We start from the raw sequence: 14370 nt of genomic DNA, 5'->3' as shown, positions 1-14370 counted from the left end.
AGTGAAGCTTCCCGGGAAACATGAAATCACTGGAGTCGGCAGTGAGGAAGTGTCAACTCTGGTGTTTGTGCTGATTATGCTTTTTGCTTTACTCACTCTTCATATGACCTGAGATGGGAAATCTTACCAGGGTTTCAATGTGCTTTTAGGGTAGGTTTTTAGAAGCCTTTGCCTAGTCCCACTTGTTTATTTTTTATTCCATGTTATTTTGTTAGTGTGGGTAGTTGTCTGCATGTATGCCTGTGTAGCGCCTGCATTGCTGTTGACTCTCCAGTCCACAAGAAGTTGCCAGATCCCCAAGCTAAGGGACTTATATCGTTGTAAACTGCAACCTGTGTACTAGGACTCTAATCTGCATGTTCTGCAATGGGACCCATTATTTTTGACCACTGGCAAGGCAAAGGAGTAGGAAGATTATAAGATCCAGCGATAGTGGATGACTGGAAGAAACTCTTTCTTAAACTTAAGAGGCAAGTTGCATCAGTCAACTCACAATTGTGACAGCATACACTCACTACTCCATTAAGTTCAAGCTAGGCAAAATCACAGCCTGTAGAGGCCTGGTGCGCATGAAGATCCGTGCCTAACTCAGGAGCTGACAGCTGTTGGGAGAAGGAGAGTTCGCTTTCTTCATGGGTTGGCCCATGATAGGCCTGATATGCTCTAGGGAGTGGCTGGCTACACACTGATTGTATATAGGCAGCACTAATATGTCCGAATGGGTTAAAAACATGACAGAAAGTCATTTAGTTTTGATAGTTCGGTTTAGATTTGAGAGGTGATGGGAGAAATACAAAATGTTCAAAATAAAATATATGAAATACTTGAATTAATAGTGTTTCTTGGAAAATAAGAGCATGTGCTGATCTTTCGGAGGAACCAGCTTCACTCCCCAGCACCCACAGCAGATGGGTCCTAATCACTTGCATTTCCAATTCCAGGGAATTGGTGCCCTCTTCTGACATTCAAGGGCACTGCATGCAAATGATATACATATTATTTTTTTTTTATTAACTTGAGTATTTCTTATATACATTTCGAGTGTTATTCCCTTTCCCGGTTATACATATTGATAAGCAGGTGCATGCACATACACATCAATAAAAAGAAATTTAGATAATAAAATTATCCTCGGAGTTTTCTTGGCAGTGTAATAAAGTAATTATTAAAATCATGTTTGTAAGATATTTAAAAGCTAATTTCGCAGATATATGTGATATCACAGTTACATCATCTCCCTGCTTAAGTCGTCATACTTCAGAGGTAACTATACATTCCTGTTTATTGTAATCTTATTCATAACAGACAAAATAGGGAATCAGCTTACATGATTATCAACAGATGAATGAGTAAATGAATGAAGAAAAGGTGGTATATTTACACAACTTATTTTTATTCAATGATAAAGAAGAGTGAAAGTAATAACAATTGAGTAATACTATAGGTCATCATATTAAGTAAAATAAGCCAACTAATAAATATCATATATTTGGATTCTACATTGTGTGTATGTCATTTATATAATGCACATGCACAAATGTGTGTGTGTGTGTGTGTGTGTGTGTGTGTGTGTGTGTGTGCGTGTGTGTGCATGGGTGTGTTTGTAAGTAAAAGTATGTCTATTTAGGATAGACAAGGGAAGCAGACAGGAGGGAGGTATGATAAGGAGGTATGATTAAGACCTGAATTTGGATCCCCAGCTCCCCTGGTAAAAGGCTGGTACTACTGCACAGGCCTAAAATCCCAGAACCAGAGAGATAAAGGCAAACATCCCTGGAACTCCCTGGCCATTGAGCCAAGTTAGTGAGCTCCAGGTCAGTGTGAAAAAAACTTTTGTTACAGAAATATGGTGATGGGCCTGGGTAGATGGCCAGTTGTTAAGAACACTTGCTGCTTTTCTACAAATCCTTGTTTAGTTTCCAGCACCCACATCGGGTGACTCACAAACATCTGTAACTCCAGTCCCAGGAGATGTGACACTTTTATCTGACTTCCACAAGCATGCATAATGGTACCCAATTATTTGTGCACTGAAAAGACTTGTACCTGTAAAATAAATTATTTAAATTTTAAAAATGGGTGGACAGAAAATGAGGAAGATAATTGATGTGGGTCCTCAGCTTCCACATGCATATATATCTGTATTCACAAACACCAGCACCCACACAAATACTACATTCTCAAAAATCTTAAAAGTCAAATACCACAATAAGATACTGTAATAAAGCATACAACAGATTGGCTAAAAGTGCAAAGCTGACATAGTAAACATCTTTGGAGGACCCAGGAAATGAGAACTTTTGGAATCAGGGTGTAATTGTCTCAATAACGTTGGAAATCTGTGTGGTGTTTCTTTACAGAGTCAACTATGTGCTTAACAATGTGCCCTAGACCCATTCTAGTCCTGGTAGTTTAACTAGAAGAAAGGAAAACAAATAACCACAAAGAGATCCTGGCAAAGATACTCACACTGAATTTAAGCAAAGAAATAATAATTGTAAACAGTGGTTGAAAATAGGAATATTGCAGGACTGTAACATAAGTGATGAAGCCCAGCTAATAGGCTTCCTAGTCTGGACGACTGTCATTAATTCACATGCTCTGTTGGGTTTTTGATCTCTTGGCTTCTTTTTTGTTCTTTGTTTTGAAAGTCAATTGCCTCTTGCTCTGCTTTCTTTCCAACACTGTTATTTAATTCCTTAAAGAAATAATAAATCTCAGCAATCATTATTCATTCACACAAATTTGCATGCATTTTCAGAATTCTTATACATGAATGCACAAATATGTTGTTATTCATTCTCACACATACAACAAACGTATATACTCACCCATTCACACCCATGCATTCACATTCATTCATGAATATACTCCAAAATACATAAATTCACTGATATACATTCACACACTGACACATATTTGACACAGTAATACACATTCATTAGCAAGCACACTAATATTCTCAAACATGCATTCACACAACAAAACACATTTTAACTAACACTAGAAAATGTGTACTGAAACTCAGATATACATATTCATTAATGTAGATCCATGCACACCCATCTCATTTGCTCTTGTGTGAAAAGATTGACTAATATGCACTGACACACAATACAAACTCAAACTCAATTCTTTCACACAGTAACATATACCCAATACCCAAAAACCTGATGAACTGGACCCTCAAATCACTAACTGACATATCCACACCTACATATTCATATATTCACACACACTGACACATTTGATATTCCATGTCAAATACACTATGCCCCCAGAGTATTTCCAGGCATTCTGGGGCCTCAGGTCCTGCCTGATGCCCAATGCCCTCCTTTCAAAGCCTAACCTACTTATTCCTGGAGCCTCTCTGCGTTCCCTGAGAAACAAGGCAAGCACTCTCCCTCCACCTGCTCACCTGACTCCTCCTCCCAGGGAACTGCATAGGCACTCATGGGCTCTGCCTGGCATATGTGCTAGTATTGATCCTTCTTCCCCACCACATCCAAGCATCAGACAAAGACAGAAACAGCTGGAACATTTATGAAGTTTATTGAACAGAAACTTTTGCTGAAACTATTGAAGAGAAAGGGGTGGCAACACAGAACTCTCCACAGCCACTAGAAGCAACAGGTTCTGGGCCACCCTCCTGGAGCTTCTCAGAAGGGCATTGTCTGCCCACCACACTGGGATCCCTCTGCTATTTCTCCCTTCCTAAGGGCCCAAGAGGCACCTCTGACAATTTCCTCACTCTTAGGGACTCTCACAAGGGATTACCACTGTAGGGTGGCCCTGCACTATTCTTACACAAGATAGTCACAAGACACTGCAAGGCACAGCAAGGGATACCCCACCAACCCAACAAATGATAGTCACAAGGAACAACAGGTGCAGAACAGCAGTACAGTCCCCAGGCCCCACCCATACCCAGTTCAGGACATCATAAGATCAGCCAGTCCCTTGGCAACATCCATGGTTCCTGCCGGCTGCCAGGACTGGGTGGGAGAACTCTGGGGAGCACCCAAGCAGGTTAGAACACACACACACACACACACACACACACACACACACACACACCCTCTACCAAGCAGGTTAGAACACACACACACACACACACACACACACACACACACACACCCTCTACCCAAGCAGGTTAGAACACACACACACACACACACACACACACACACACACACACACACACACACACACCCCTCTGCAGGAGAACAAGGCTGGCCTGGATGGATACCAGGAAAGTTGAGCAGGAATTCACAACACCGGGTGGGTAGGAAAGCAGCTAACATAGCCTAGGTTGGTGCAGAAGCTCACAAGAAGTGGCCAGGATGTAGAGGTGGCTGACCAGGTAGGTAGTAAGGGCCTCTACTTGCCCTCCTTAACACACACACCTCACTCACGGCTTTGTACAGGAGCAGCCAATGGTGGGTAAGCACACAGTGGGGGAAGGGACTCACTGGGCAACTGGGTCACTATGAGCTTAGCAGGTAAGAAGGCGGGGTTCCAGAGCAGGGGGTACAGCCTCTGGACAGTAATGGGAAGGGGAAGGGGCGTCCGTATTGGGAGAGCCAGGCAGTAGGCAGAACCCTCGAGATGGCCTCTTCTGGAACGTCCACGCGTTTGGTATGGATGGCAGATGGAGGATGGCGCTCTGGTAATGCCGCCAGACCACCCCTCAGCTCGGCAGGGTTTGGGGCCAGCCTTGGCAGAGTTGAATTCACTGGCTCTCCCTGCTTGCTCTCTGGAATTCTCCAGCAGCCCTGGACAAAAGGGAGAAGAACAAACTACGCCCCCCCCCCCAAGCCCAACCCCGACACACACAGAGTCCTCCTCCTGATGTTCTTCCATCTCCTGTTTGTTCGCACAAAATCTGCCCTGCACACTCCCAGGCTCTCAGGCCAGCTGAGGGCATTAACCCTATGGTGCCATGTGCCCCAGCCTGGGGCTCTTCTCAGGCACTGGTGTCCTGTCAGGTGCCAAGAGGGAAACTGCCCTGCGTTGGCACTGCCTAACCCCCATCCCCCCATCCTTTGGTGGGTCTGGAGATTGGGGGTTTCACGGGGGTGGGGGGAGTTCACTCACGGAAGGACTCAAGGGTGCTGCCCTCATGGGGCTCCCCTAGAGCAGTGTAGATGATCCTGAAGACAGGCTGGATCCTGCGGCCTTCTCTCCTGGGTACTCCCTCCCTCCCTAGCTGTACTTGCTCCCAGGCACTGGTGTCCTCTGCCCAAGACAACCCCGTGGCGGGCTCCTGTACGGCCCAAATGGACTTGAGGTTGCTAGATTTCTTTGATTCAAGGCCTTACTGTCTTCTGCCTTTGCTTTGCGGATGTTCCCATCTGAGTTCTTGTGGCCCCACACATCTGTATCAGTTCCTTGAGGTTTCCTTCTCTGGTTCATCTTAGAGGACTTGTGTCTGGTCATTATTGAGTTGAATGCAATGTACTTTTTCTTGTTAGGGTTTTCTCCAGCTGGTACTGGCTTAGGGGACTTGACTTCTGCTTGGTTACATTGCCCCTGTGTCTTTCTAAGGTCCCCTGTGATTTCTCTGACCTGTTCTTTTCCCTCCTTCAAATATCTCTTTTTTCTCCTTGGCTTATGGGAACAAAGGTTATCCTGTTCCCTGGAGCCTACTTGGTCTTGGGCTTGGGATGGCTCTTCTCCCAAGCCCAGCTCCTGTTTCCCTTCTCCATTGCAGCCTGTCTCTTCTGCTTTACCAAGGTCCGATTGGAAGGGTTAAAACAGTTTACTCTGATATGGCCATCTTCCCCACAACTATAGCAGAATGTGTCATAATTCTGCTTTCTTGTGCCTTGAGAACCATCCCTGGGCACACCTCCTCTTCGGTGCTGGCCTCTCCTCCTCCGGCGGCGGCGGGAACCCTGGTAAGGCCTTGCCTCAAGAACACTGCCAAAGTCTGGAACAAACAGTGCCCTCTCCCTGCCGCCTATGTTAGCAGAACTTGGGCCTAACTCGAACCCCTCAGAGCAACTCCTCTCTGGACCCCTAGTGGCCTCCCACTCTTCCTCTTCCTCACGGAAAAGCTTCACTAGGGCCAGGAAACCAGGTGGCCTTCTACGCTGCTTCAGCATCTTAAGTTTTTCTCGAAGTTTTGCAGAAAGGATGGCCCCACCTAAGATTCGTTTCAGTCGGGTCTGATTCACATTCTTTCGAGATATTGCATTTTTCTCGAGGGCTTTTTGGAGCAGGGTCTCCAAACGCACCACAAAGCTAGAAACTTTCTCTCCTGGTTCCTGATAAGCCTTGCAAAATTTCAGCTGGGCAATTTTTCGGTTTTCCACAGACCCAAATACCTGCCTCAGGGCCTCCAGACACTCCTTCACTGTAATGGCAGCATTATTGGCACGGAGCACATTGACTACTTGTAGAGCAGGGCCTCTCAAGCATTCCATCAGCCTCCGCCTCTTTTCCACCTCAGGTACCTGCCACATCTGTAACATCTCAGTGGTGTGCTCAAGCCAGGAATCAAAGGCCAATAACCCTGGGATTGATATGGTGTTGCCAGAAAAGACCCTTAGTTCTCGGTACAACATTTGTTCTAACAGAGGCTGCATCACTGCACCTAGAGTCTGAGCCCAGGCCCAGAAATCTGCTGATATAGCCGTTTTGGTAGGTGAATAATTAGAGTGTGTCCCAAGGACCCTGTTCATGTCTGACACTGTGCGCCTCTCCTCTTCTAAGAAGTGATTCAGTCTATTAAGAAATTCATCATCTGAATTAGGGGGTTTCACAACCACTTCCCAGGGCCCACCCTTTCCTTCTATTTCCCTGGGCACTAAAGCATAGTCAAAATCACGTGCGAGTTCCACCAGAAAAGCCTGGGCATTTTCCTCCCTCCTAAACATCCTGCCGATGATCCTGTATCTTCCCAGATGCTTGAGAGCTTCGTGCAGAGTCTCCTCGAACTCATCCTCAGTACAGTCTTCCGGAATCCCCAGGATCAGCATAGACCTCTGGATGTTCAGATGCTCCCCCCTACACCAGTCCTGCAACAGGTTCAACGGCATGGCCCCAACTTCAAGAGATTCTAATGTGGGGGGTAAGCAGGATGCATATAAATCTGGGGCAAATTCCAGGAGACCTGTAGCCCCTCCGGGTCTCTAGAGTCTGTAAATAGAATGAAAGGAGATTAATGCACCCCCCGCCCCACCCCCACCCCGCGGCTCTTACCCCACCCACCTTCCACCTGCTTCTAGCAAAGACAGTTCTATAGCTCCCCAATCCTGCATACTGCAGCCTCTTGCTCACCCTAAAGGCTGCAGCAGGCTCACCGGATTGGGCCCGCTGCAGCCCCCTCCCCATCCCAAAGGCTGCAGCAATCCCACCCGATTGAGCAGAGGGGGCTGCCTGGGCCAGCCGCTTCCTCCTGGGATCTGGTACCTCTTCCTAAGGCAAGCTGCTTCTTCATTCAGTCCCGCAGCGAGGTTCCCAGACTGCTCAGAGAGGAGGCGGGGTCGAACATCATTCTTTTCCAGGGTCTCTCGCCAGCTCCTTTGCTCTTTCTGGCCCTCTGGTCCCAGCACGTCGTCCAATGCGCCGGCGCCGCTCGCCACAGCTCTCTGCAGTGCGGACTTGGGGCGGGGGTGCTGTGGCGCTGGAGCACAGACCCTTCGCGTCGCCTGGGAGACAGCTGGTCCATTGGCGCATGAGGATCACACGACAAGTCTGTTGCCTAGGCCTTGGGCAACCTGGGGCCTTGGGTGACGTCACCTGCTGCTGCACATCCCCAACACACACCCCGCTCTCCGCTCTCCCAGCGCAGGGGACCCCTTCCCAGTGCTCTGAGTCTGAGGTTTATGAGTCAGTGTCCAGTTTCCCCCTGCCTTTGGCTGTCCCCAGGTGACATTATCCTGAATGCAGGCCAATCCCTCTCTCTCCGGAGAATAGACTTCAGTACTGCAGAGCGCTCAGGGGTCTCCCAAGAAGGGCATCAGAAAGCTGTGGTGCCCCCTGCAGCTCTATCTCCTGATCAAGGCCAGGAAGCAAGGGCTCTGAGGCTTTTTCCCTCTGGTGAGCCCCCTTATAGATTTAGTCCAGTAACAGAGCTAGCTGGGCAGCCAAAACCTGAACTAGGTAGATAGATTCCACATGAGCTCATATGAGCTCACACAGCCCATCCCACCAATCCCCACAGAGTATGCACCAACTGGGTAATGCCAGTCTCAATGGGAAGGGGATGCGGGTATATTTCCCACCATGGAATATATGTGCTTTGCTACCCTGGTGCCACTGGCTAGCTCATAGAAGTGTGGTCCAGCATCCAGGCAGGCCTTTCCTACTCTGCCTGCTGTATATCTGGGGTCTTGAAAAGCTGTTTTTGAAATATGAAATCCAAACCCTTGGGTCTGTTTTATCCTCTGGCCTCTGATACCCTTACCCTTACATTTTGTATTTGGCAGAGGTGGGGTTGGGGGGTGTTCTAGAAAGGCAGTTGAATGAGGGGTGTTCACGTAGAATATTGTCTGTGTGTTCTGTCAGTTCTATCCTAACCTTGTGCTTCTTTCCAGCCACACAAAAATGGGTCTGTGGGGGTTGGGGATTTAGTTCAGTGGTAGAGCGCTTGCCTAGCAAGCACAAGGCCCTGGGTTCGGTCCCCAGCTCTGGAAAAAAGAAAAAAGAAAAAAAATGGGTCTGTGATGTTTAATTGGAGTTTAGTTGCTCTCTCATCCAGCCTGGTCTTAGTATGTATGGGGGTGTGGCACAGAATGCATTGGCAATCTTCTGCTTGTTAATCTACCTGTTGTCAGGAACTGAACAGCAAAGATCCCTATGGATTTTTCTTTGTTCTGAGTAGATTCTTACTATTTTGTTGTAAACTTCTTTTCAATTTGTGATTTGACTTTATGTATAAACGTGTGATGAACTTTTCACCATGCGATCATGTATTCTGAAAGATGTATAACTGCTGAGAACAGAGAGAAAACCCCTTTTCTTAGAGAACTTTCATAGGAAACTTTTTAGAGAGAAATTGAAATAAAAGCTAAATCATCTTTTAAAGTGTCTCTCTTTTTTCCTGTGACTTCAACTGGCAGGCTGGGAGTTAAAGCCAGGTAGTTCCTGCAGAGACAGAACAAAGGCTATTTTACTTAACTCCTGCTGTTTTACTATGAGGTGCTAAACACCAGAGACTGCAGTTTCTGGCCTCAGAGGATCTCAGACAAGCAAGTCAGCTACCACTACAAAGTGACTTAGACAGGTAAATGTTTTATTACTAACCCTATATATCTCACCCCAGATGATGCATCCTCCTATCCCACCCCTGACTACCTTCAAGAGAGAACCAGAAAGAACAGTCAAAGCATGGCTCCTGGCACTATTTCTTATCTTTAGAAACATGCAAGGACTTGACAAACTTGTCGTCCTTCAGAGCAGTGAAAGGCTCAATACTTACATGCACAGTCACAACTTTTATTTCCAAGGTGACTCAGATGTGCTAGCACTTCAGCCACAGAATTTCCCCAAGAATCTCTCAGTACTTCGAGTTTCTGAAGTAAAAAGACATACAGAAGTCAGCCCTAGTCATCTTGCCTTAACAATGTGAACATCACCAAAGTGACACAGACATTTTGCTACTGTTATGAATTGTAATATAAATATCTGATATGTGGCCCCTGTGAAAGGGTCTTTCAATATTCCTTCAAGGAGGTCGAGACACACAGGTTGAGAACTGCTGCTCTAAAAATAGTGACGAACTGAACATTTTACCATGACTTATGAAATGAATCCTTGTCATGCATGCTTTGGAAGTCAAGCATGTATGTATTATTCCTTAAATAACATGGAGTAGGTTGTTCATAATCAATCTTTCTCACAAAACAATTGCAGAGTTCCAAATTGAAGTAGAAAGAATGCCTTTAGGCTACATACAGATCTTTGCTGCTCTGAAGGTTCAACTTGCTCCAAACCACATCTTTATCTGCTCAACATACAGTGGCACAAATGCTAGCTTAGAGTTCAAAGGGATGTCCCAGCAGCTGAGAGCACTGGCTACTCTTTCATGGACCTAGGTTCCATGTCCCAGCATCCACATGCTGGCTTACAGTCATCTGTAACTCCAATTTCAAGGGACGTAATGTCCTTTTCTGGCCTGCATGGACGTCAGGTATGAGATATACATTCACAGGGTTGGGGATTTAGCTCAGTGGTAGAGCGCTTGCCTAGCAAGTGGAAGGCCCTGGGTTCGGTCCCCAGCTCCGGAAAAAAAAAAAAAGAAAAAAGAAAAAAAAAGAGAGATATACATTCACACATAAAACACTCGTGTGAAAGCAGAGATTTCTCTAGAAAGGAATTGCTTATCTGGACATTCTGAACAGCAGTCATAGAGGATCGGGTAACCACAAAATTAAGGCAATAGGTTTGAATTTGTTCAAATTGAAAAGTTTTTTTTAACACATCTGTAAAGTGAATCATTGGCCTTGAAGCCAGTGGAAATGTCTTATCTGCTTTTGGGTCCCCAACATCTTATGTGGTAATTAACACTAAGGTACTACATATGGAAAACTGATGGGTAAATATCACTTACATTGTAGAAGTATAGAAGACTGTGGAGGGGGTAACTATAATTCATTTGACCTTGCCCTGGCCTAGAACATCAGTAACAGGGCCACTCGGCATTAGTCAGGCCAAATTTATAGATTTCCAGTTTGAAAGGTCTAATATTCTGAGTTTAGGACAGACAGGAAAGTTTTTTTACAAGGAACTCTGATCATTAAAGTGTAGTGCATTGTATTTGACATGTTTAAAAGTAAAAAGAAGGAACCTAAGACAATGCCAGGCAGAATCCCTTCCTGATTGTCTTCCAGCCTTTCCCCCAGGGAGAAGCACTATTTTGCATCTGTATTTCCTTGTGCTGCAGTCACTGCAAATGACTGCATCAGTTCATTTTATTAGCTCATTTTGTATTTGGAAAAGAACCATCATTTCGCCACATGTAAATTTATTTAATTCATGTCTGTGCACTACATTCATGGATTGTGCCTTCAGAAACCAGAGAAGGGGTCTCAGATCTGCTGGGACTAGAGTTATAACCACTTGTTATATGCCATATAGGTTCTGGAAATTGAATCCTAGTACTTTGGAAAAGACAGCCAGTGCTCTTAACTTCTGGGCCAACACATCTGATCTGATTAATCTATTTTTTTAATTCTATGAAGTACTTTATGGTGGGTTTGACAGGAATTTACATTGTTTCTGGTCTTACCGGTCATAAACAATAGTACTTTAAATACTTTTGGACAGCTTTGTTTGACTATGTACCTAAGTATCCTGACATTGGTTGGTCAAAGACTATACAATCATAAGAAATGTTGCCAAAGGATTTCTGAGTTGATATGCCTCCATCAATATCCATATTGGCACCTGCATTTCATATTATATACTTAAATGCTGCTGACTCTGAGTAATGTCAATTGTTATTTCCATGTGCATTTATCTAGAATTCCTTTGATTATTAGTGTAACATGGTTCAAAACCTGTTTGAAATTCCTAGTGGTTCTTTTCCAATTCTCAACTGGGTTCTTTGCTGATTTCCTTTATTTCACAAGAGTGCTTCATTTTGCTCCTATTTCTTCTCAATTGTTGCATGAACAACCCAAAACATGTCAGCATGAAACAACCATTTTATTTTGCTTACAATAAGGCAGGCACATCTCTCTTGGGATCAATATCTCAAGGGATTTCAGTCATTTCTGATGTCAGTCTATTAATGCAAAGGCTTTACTAAGCTGCACATCCACGATGATTTGCTCACATGGCTGGCATTAAGTCACAGTTTTTAGGACTCATAGACGTGAGACACTTTTTGAGACAGGGTTTCACTGTATAGCCTTGGCCGAGTTGGGATGTTCTATGTAAAGCACACTGGCTTCCTCCTCACAAAGATCCACCTGCCTTTGCCTCCCAAGTGCTGGGATTAAAGTCATGCACCACCATACCTGGCCAAGAGATCCTAATTTTTATAGATATGAACACTGACTCACTATCCTCACATCAGGTAAATTTGTTTTGGACTTAATATTTTTTCTTTTGCTGGGCATTGTGACATATACCTGTAATTCAGGAACTTGGAAGCCTGAGGCAGGTGACAAGAGTTCGAAGCCAACCTGGACTACATAGCAAAACTCTATCTCAAAATACAATTGTGAGAGAGAATACATAGATGAACAAAAATTCTTATTAGTTTGTTTAATATCATCAATTGACTTGCATCCCCCAAAATTTATCTGATGAAGTTATCACTCCTAGTATTTTAGAGTCGTATCTTTTTGGAACTATGATTGCTAAATGTGTAGTAAGATGTGTTAACATGAATATTGTATTTTTGCAGACAGAGAGATGAAGACAAATATGGATCTATAAGCAAAAGATTTCTTCTAAGGGTGATGAGTAAGAACCTGTTCCAAGGCAAAGAGAACTACTTTGAGTTGGACTTCGGGATTACCAAACTGACAGACAATGCTTCTGTTGCTTTAGCCACTCTTTTAATTACTGTTGAATTGCTGTAAGGGAATCATAGGACCAAGGCAACTTATAAAGCAAGCATTTAAATAGGGGCTTTTTTTTTTTACAGTTTCAGAGTTAGAATAATCTATGAAAATCATGGCCAGGAGCACAGTGGCTGGCAGGCCAGCAGGCCTGGAACAGTAGCTAAGAGCTCACATTTAATCCACAATTTGCAGATGAGGAGGGGATCTAGTGTGGGCCTTTGGAAGCTCAAACCCACCCCCAGTGCCATACCACTCCAACAAGGCCACACCCTCTAATTCTTCCAAAATAGTTCCAGTAGCCAGAGACAGCCTATGGGTACCACTCTCATTGAAACCACCACATCCACTTACAATGGATCTAAAGCATCCCTTAAAACTTATGCAAAGGTTAAACAACAAATCTACTAAGGACAAAGTGCTCAAAGATTTCTGAAGTGAAATAGGAAGTAAATGCAATAAATGTCTAACAAGATACATGAGAGCTAGAACAAAGGCAAGGAATGAAAAACAAAAAATGACTGATGTGAACTTGCTACTATTTTCTATTGACTGTTCAATGCCACTTTAATTGTTCATGCTTTCTGCTAGACATTAATATGCCCACCCATGCATGTACTCATATGCCTCTGCTTCAGAAGTGTCGGCCTTTTTCTTTCAGGCCTTGCATCAGGACACTGGCCACTGCTCAGGAATATATATCTTCTTATCTTAGAACATGTCTCTTCCCATACATAGTGGATAACTTTATCTCCAGCCACTGTGACTATCTTTCCTCCTATTGTCTTTCAGTAATATCTGTAGGTGAGTTTCAGTCAAATACAGCTGCTATCAATCTGTAGACCACGTCAAACAAGTCAATTTACCCAGCAGCCAAACTTAGACCTCTTTCTCTTTCTTCATCTAGGTCTATGAGGGAATATATACTTGGTTGAGAAGAACTGATGTTACCATGATGGATGACATCAGAGTCTGGTTTCAGCCTGTAGAGCTGGCTTACACTGTGTTCCTGCCCTGTTTGTATTTCAGACACAATAATTTAATCCTACAGCTAGTGGGCATCTGTCCTAGCAAAGGGGGTAAATAAAGATTTGTAGCTGCCTATGCAATTGTGAAAGGCTTCTTTCCTAGATTCGAAGGAAAGGAACACAACCATATAAATGGACACATGTTGTGTCCCTAAGCCCTTATTAATGATTGAACAATGACATCAGACTGACACCCAGGATTTGTACTGGCTGATTTTTCCAAACACAGTAATGAGCTAATAAAATGAACTGATGCATTCATTTGTAGTGACTGCAGCACAAGGAAATACAGATGCAAAATAGTGCTTCTCTCTGTGGGGGAAAGGCTGGAAGACTATTGGGAAGAGAATCTGCCCAGCATTGTCTTAGGTAACTTCTTTTTACTTTTTAAACATTTCAAATACAATGCACTACACTTTATCAGAATTTCTTTAAAAAAAAAATAAAACCTTTCTTATCTGTGTTAAACTCAGAATATTAGACCTTTGAAGCCATCTGAGGATTTCAGGTCATTGACCCTTCATTATAGACTGTGACGAGGACAGGTTAAGATGAAGGGGGTGACATGGTTTCTCATTATCTGCTTCCTGTGGGGTGGAGACAATGGAGGATGAGGCTAAGATGTAAAGGGGCAGGTTTACATGGTACCAGTATCAGAGTTTGAAATTGGTCAGCTGCCGTGTATCATGCAAAACCTGCTTGTGTATCTCCATCACACAATATACTGATGGAATAGCCTGAAATTCAATCATAGAGTGGTTGGTTATGCACAAATAACTGTTTCGCTATTACACCAGCAGTCAATCTTGCCTGATGGGTCAGTG

General features: G+C 44.1%; 1 protein-coding gene across 2 annotated transcripts; it reads right to left on the bottom strand.

The window, feature by feature from the left end:
* Positions 1–3536: 3536 nt before the first annotated feature.
* Positions 3537–9870, bottom strand: Pnma3 (PNMA family member 3). 2 transcript variants are annotated; one of them, XM_006229513.5, is made up of 2 exons: positions 7417–9870; positions 3537–7143 (listed from the first exon to the last, which is right to left on the bottom strand). In XM_006229513.5, exon 2 carries the CDS (start codon positions 7041–7043, stop codon positions 5646–5648), a length of 1398 nt encoding a protein of 465 aa, XP_006229575.1. In that variant the 5' UTR covers positions 7044–7143; positions 7417–9870; the 3' UTR covers positions 3537–5645. The 2 variants fall into 2 exon arrangements, with proteins under 2 accessions (XP_006229575.1, NP_001099812.1); NM_001106342.2 differs by lacking the exon at positions 7417–9870 and having other exon boundaries at positions 4084–7076.
* Positions 9871–14370: the final 4500 nt, after the last annotated feature.

Source organism: Rattus norvegicus, chromosome X (genome assembly GCF_036323735.1).
Source record: "Rattus norvegicus strain BN/NHsdMcwi chromosome X, GRCr8, whole genome shotgun sequence".
In the NCBI taxonomy this organism is placed as follows: Eukaryota; Metazoa; Chordata; class Mammalia; order Rodentia; family Muridae; genus Rattus; species Rattus norvegicus.
This window is presented reverse-complemented; position numbering and strand designations above follow the sequence as displayed.